Source organism: Arachis hypogaea, chromosome 7, assembly GCF_003086295.3.
Source record: "Arachis hypogaea cultivar Tifrunner chromosome 7, arahy.Tifrunner.gnm2.J5K5, whole genome shotgun sequence".
Lineage (NCBI taxonomy): Eukaryota > Viridiplantae > Streptophyta > Magnoliopsida > Fabales > Fabaceae > Arachis > Arachis hypogaea.
In genome coordinates, this window is record NC_092042.1 from 57,917,366 (window position 1) to 57,923,808 (window position 6,443).

Sequence of the window (6,443 nt, forward strand, 5' to 3'; positions counted from 1 at the left end):
AGATTGGTTTTGTTTTTATTTTGGGCCTACTTGGATGGTCTTAGATGAAAAATTGTTTGGATGTGTAGCCCAACTGTATTTTTTATTATATGAATTATATATGATAGGAATAAATACATAGTAAATAATAAAAAGAGGCGTATGCTATTATTTTTATTTTAGAATAATTTATTAATTTCATATTTGTTTTTATTTTATTTGTGTGGAAAAACCTAAGACAAGACAACCTCTAAAACTGCACTGTTTTTGGGAGAGAAAAGGGGGTTGGGGGGGGGGGGGAGAATAACTTTAATAAAAGAAGGGGGAAAAAATAGATATAACATAGCTGTTTTGGTTTATATGTTTCCAATATGGGCTATGATTAAAATAAAGATTGATTATAAAGCTCTCAAATATTAATAAAAGAATCAATCAGTACACAAAGAATTTCCCATTTTGAATTATTGTTTTCTATGATACTCTGTTTCCTCAGCATATTCCTATTGAAGAGGTGTTATCTTCAGCCGCTATACAATTGAACTGATTTTTCTAATAAATCATGGTTTTTTCCAGAAATTTCTTTTACCCTTGATCCATTCTTGTATATTTTGAAAGCTGGAATAGAGTTCACAGCTTCTGATTTTGCCAAGTAGGGATGGTCCTCAATCTCCACCTGAAAAATTCTCACCCAATAATTATAAGTTACAACATACGATGAGAAATATAACAAATTCTATGCTTTACGGACAATCAGATACTAAATGTATATATGTTTAGAATTCCATTTGTTAATTTAGAAACTAAAAAGTTAAAACACAAAATGATCAAACCCAAAATGAACAATTAGATAGTAAATGTATTAATATTCGGGTTCTAGTACAGGTATATAAAAATTTTGAGGAAAAAAAATATCTATCAATAATATTGTTAAAATTTTTTGATTTAAATCCTCTAAATTTTAGATTTTTATTTTAGAAGATAAAGTGTAAATATTTTTTCTCACATATTTTTTCTTAGTCCCACTTATGAAATAAATAATGATAGATCATACTTTATTCTCTAAAAACAAAATTTAAACACATATATACATTTCATTAAGTTTTGGTATTTACATTTTGGACTTACTACGAATACCTACATTTAGCAACACTCATCTTACACACGTCTTGTATGTCCAACTTTATCTTAAGAAAAGTAATACGAAAATTTTGGCAAAACACATTTTTGAATACATAGCATCCAAACACAAACCAAACACAGCCGCGTATATGCATATCCCATCTTATTTTGTCTAAGAAGTTAGGAAAAAAAATGTTCGTATAACCTCAGACACTTGTAACGACTCAACTTTATTAAACAAGAACTCTAGTATGAAAAGTCCTAGCAATTCAAAATAAACAAACCTTGAGGAAATTCACTGATGGGAATCTCTTGCTAATTTGCTCCAACACTAGAAGTACTTGTTTGTTTGCTGCCCTGTTGGTAAATAGTACCACAGCCATTCCTGTACAACATATAAACCCGCCCAACCGTTAGTGAACTCTCATTTGTAATTGCCACAATGCAAATAAATAAGAAAAAAATGTTTCGTACATATTAATTATTAGATATTATGTCAACTCAATTTTTTTATTCATAATTAAATCGATCCGTATTTAACTTAAATAATTCTTTGATTTGACAAGTGATATTTCATTGTAGAGAATCTAAATCAACATACTATTTAAGTATAACACAATTCAATAGATAAATATTTCATACCAGGAGAAGTTACATATTGTCTAAATTGATCATTGTTTGAAATGAACACCAAATTCGCGCCAAATTTCAAGTTTACAATAAATTCGCCGCGGAGCATCTTAAGTTGTAGCTGAGCCTCAAACAATTCCCTGGCTACTTCCTCATCCCCTGGCTTCTCCCTTAATAGCATTTCATAGTCTTGAATGGCAACTTCCCATCTTTGCAACTACATTACATAAAAAAATAAATCATGTACATAAAAAAGAATAAATGACTTTTTCGGTTTATAACCATTCATTCGAAAGATAAAACACATCTTCACAATTCAAAAGTTTCTAATTGGTCTCCAACTATTTAACTAATTGGTTTAAGTGACTCTTGATATAGATATAAAAACAGATTATGAGGTCACTATTTATAAGGGATCGTTTAGATGAGTTACTTGAATGATTGGATTAGAAATTTTTGAACTATAATTTATAGTTCAAAAAAATAGTCATGTGCCAAAAAGGACATTTACTCAAGAACTTGATACCAAAATTGCAAAGTAAAGCACCTTGGCATTGCAATTTGCCCTCCTTAACCTTGCTTTGCTGTAGGAAGGCTGGACTATGAGTGCGGCATTGCAATCTTCAATAGCTTTCTCGAATTGGCCGAGCTTGGAACGACACGCCGCTCTGTTGCATAGCAGGACTGAGTTGTGCGGATTATGATCTAGTCCTTCGTTGTACACTGCGCTTGCTTCCACAAACTTCGATGCCTTGAAGAGTAAGTTTCCACTCATTCTTGCTGATGTTACTGCTCTGGCCTTCCTTAACATTGCATTCGCCTCTCTGTTGCTTGGATCCACGTTAGCTGCTTTCTGAGCTGCCGCAACGGCATCCTCAAACCTGTTAATGCATATATACCATTTTAACAACTTATTTGGAGGCCTCACACGTTCTCTCTCTCAACTTTTGTTTTTCTTTGCTTCCTTATTCTAAAGCTATAACATTTTTTAGATGGTACAAAATTTTGAAACCAACATTATAAACTATTTGCACACGTTTTTGTGGTTGTTGACAGTTTTTAAACTAAAATTATAAACATAACAGAAATCAAGAAGAATTTGTTCAATCCTCTGATAAAGATAAAGATTTTGACCAACCTGCCAGCTGCCAAGTAAACCTGTGCGGCGATCATGAACTGGTAGGAACTGCGAGCAAAGCCAAATATCTTGTTGCACCAATCAGGTGAGAATTTTGGCATTTTCTCATAGGTGACTTGTGCCTCTTGATATCTTAGGAGCTTCAACAAGGCTTCAGTTTGCAAAGCATAGACCTTAAAATACAGCAAAACCATATTTTTAATTATTATTATTTTTTATCATTATTATAAAAAATAGCAGCTTTGTGTCCTTATGATACTAATATTTAAAAAATAACAAAAAATAATAAAAAAGAACGAGGAATCACGGGTAGAACTTTGGCCTATTATTGATAGAACTTCGATAAATATTAATAAAAAATACTGGAACTAAAAAACTCTTTGGATCAAATTATAAATAAATAAATGAACAAAATAATATGCATGGCGAATGAACGAACAACCTGTGGAGATGAATCAACCCCTAAGGAGATTGCTGACTGTGTTTCCTTTAGTACAACACCCCATTCATTAAATTTCCGAGCTTCATTGCATTTGTTAAGGTGGTTCTGAAGAGTCTGAGTTTGGAAAGCCAGTGCAGAATCAGTATCTGGGGTTAACTGATTGCAATCGAGGGCTTTCTCTGCTTCTCCCAATCTGCAATAAAATTTTCCAATTCTATAAGAAAAACTAACAAAAACGCCAAATTTATTAGATGCTGCTGCAATTTTTAACTGTCACAGAAACACAGTATTGGGAAGCATAAATTTATTTCTAGAAAATTAGACGATTTATTTTCTTTATGAGACGAACTTTGTTTAGTTTTCGATCTATCATTCTAAACACCGGGACAACATGGACAAAGGAAGAGTCACAAATTTTGTGTAGTCTCTGTACTTTTGTCCTAATAGACTTATCAAATATGACGCTTAATATCTCATGATAAAAATAGAGGACTAATATAAGGGAGGGAGACCATAACACAGTTACTTTATTTAATTTAATATTTATAATCTTATATATATAATATTTATAATTATATATTTATTACATTTAAATTATTTATTTATTATTTAATAATTCAGGCATATAAAATAAAAAAACTTTAAATTACTTTTGGTTGATTTTTAACGGTCTCTCAAACATTTTTTAAATATAAATATGCTAAAATATACACAAAACCAAAGATTTCGGTCTTTATTTCCGCTAACCTAAACTTTTAGGTAACAAAGAATTCAGTAGATTTTATTTTCTGAATTTGTCTCGTTTCCAAGACAAATTTGTATCCCCTAACTCGTGTGTATTTTCCTCCTCACAGTTAATAATAAGCAGGTCAAAAGTAAAATCACCATGTATGAAGCAAAAATTTACCTGAAATATATTGTTGCCAAACGGTTATGAGCTCTGGTATACGAAGGCTCCAACCTAACAGATTCCTCACACTCAGCAACTGCTTCTTGAAATCTTCTTAAGCCAATCAAAGCAGCACTCTTGTTGCAATGATAAGTTGCCTTACTTGAATCCAAAGCAATTGCTCTGTCATACAAAGCCACAGCCTCTTCAAACCTTCCTCCCTTATACGCATTGTTTCCCATGTTCTTCAACACCTCCGGGTCCACCACCTTCTTGTTTCTCGCAAACTCATCGCCGCCGCAGCTGTTCTTCCTCATTATGTTACCCATCGAAGCTTTTCCGGACGAGGAGTTCCACTCTGTTTTGCTCTTAGGCCCACACTCCCGGAGGCTCTTTGCTCTTGGAGTGTTATTATTTACAAGCAAGTTTCCGGCTAGTTGCGCCGTGGCCGGAGACTTGTTGTTTCTCTCATTTATCTTTGCCAGCTGCAGTTTGCTGTCGTCATTCGATAATGTCGACGTTGATGCCGATGTGGATGTTGAGATTCTTGCAGCATCTGATAGTCTTCTACTTTGAAGTACAAGGGTACCTTTTGCGCAAGGTTTTTGGTCTGAGATACTCAGCTTTTGTGTGATTACGGTGTCAGTGGAGTTTCTCCTTGTTCTAACCTTTGGTTCTTCTTTGTTCTGAGACTTCTTTGATGCATTATATATGTTGCTAGCTTTCATGGGAAGTGAATGAACAGAAGAATTTTTCAACCAATAGCTTTTAAGATGGATAATTCCACCCATGAATCCACAACCAAATTCATTTCCCATTCCCATCTTCTTGTTTTGCCTGTTCTTCCCTGCCATAGCTTTTAGAACGTTGTCACAGCAGAGAAGGTGAATGTGAATGTGAATTATCACAGACACACAAACAAGCAAGCAAAGAAGAAAAGAAGAGGAGCTGAGTGAGAGAGAGAGAATTGTGAAAGGTGAAATCAATTATGTAGATGGCTTGTATAGGAAGCAGTTTATATAAGACGCGTGTGATGTACAAGATGTTTATGTATTATATTTATGTGTATATAGCCCTTCTTCTAGAGTGGCTTCCAAGAAAAAACTTTAGCACTTTTTGTGGCTTTAGTGCACCACGGGCAAACGTCAAGGATTCAAAGGAATATTAGCAGTGAAAATAGTAAAATTGATAACCTTACATAGATGAGGAAATTGCATCTGGATGAGATCAAAAATTAAAAAAAAAATTGTTTTAAAAGTGACTAAGTAAATATATCGAAAATGATATATCCCATAGTCAATTCTAGAGGCAGTTATGTACTGCCATGACTGAATGTGAGGAGTTGTTTGGTTAAATTATTAAAAATGTCACCTCGTAAATAGATAAGCTATTTTAAAAATGATCTCATTGAAATGGAACATGCCAATGGCTAGGAACATGGAGCTCCAAATTTTACACTTTAGTGATTGGCATGGACTTAATTAGACATGGTGAATGTTGAGTTAAATACCACATTGGTCTTTGAAATTAGCGAGTTATACTAAGTTAGTTTCTGATTTTTTAATTGTTATAATAATTTGGTCTTTCAAATTTTAAAAAGTGCATTAATATAGTCCCTTATCAAAGATATTAGTTTGATAACTCAAATCTGACCATGTTAAACATATTAAAATAACGGTGTACATGTTTTAGCACTAAAAAGGCACTAAATGATGTTATTTGAGGATTTGAATAATATTAAAAGAGAGAGGTATAACGTTTTAGTATTATTCAAACCCTTAAACGACGTCATTTATTTTAGCGCCAAAACGCATATGAGGTCGTTTTAATATGTTTAGCATAATAAGGTTTGAACTACGTCACTAATGATGTTGAATTTTAACAACGGAAAATACACAAGGGACTATATTAGTGCATTTTTTTAATCTGGAGATCAAGTTGTTGCAATTGAGAAGTCAGGGACCAAATCAGTAAAACTCACCAATCTTAAATACCAAAATAGGGCTTAACTCAATAAATCTTTGGTTCTTTGTTGTCTGTCTATTTTATCCTCAAAAAAGTCACCACAAAGAGAAAAATAAAAAAGTAAATTATTTCAAAAAGAGTATAATAACAATTAAATTTTTGAGGATTTTAATTTTAGACTAATTAGATTTTAAAAAAAATATATCAATTAAGTATAAATAGTAGATATATTAAGTTTTTCTATTGTGCGAGAAATAAAACACAGTTGCTACGCTTTTCGT

The 6,443-nt window shown here is 32.7% G+C and overlaps 1 protein-coding gene across 1 annotated transcript; it reads right to left on the minus strand.

The window, feature by feature from the left end:
• Window positions 1-361: 361 nt before the first annotated feature.
• On the minus strand, window positions 362-5,236 carry LOC112703169 (TPR repeat-containing thioredoxin TTL1). The gene is made up of 7 exons (XM_025754506.3): window positions 4,216-5,236; window positions 3,309-3,501; window positions 2,867-3,039; window positions 2,276-2,609; window positions 1,741-1,945; window positions 1,383-1,483; window positions 362-652 (listed from the first exon to the last, which is right to left on the minus strand). Exons 1-7 carry the CDS (start codon window positions 5,049-5,051, stop codon window positions 500-502), a joined length of 1,995 nt encoding a protein of 664 aa, XP_025610291.1. The 5' UTR covers window positions 5,052-5,236; the 3' UTR covers window positions 362-499.
• Between the last annotated feature and the right edge of the window lie 1,207 nt (window positions 5,237-6,443).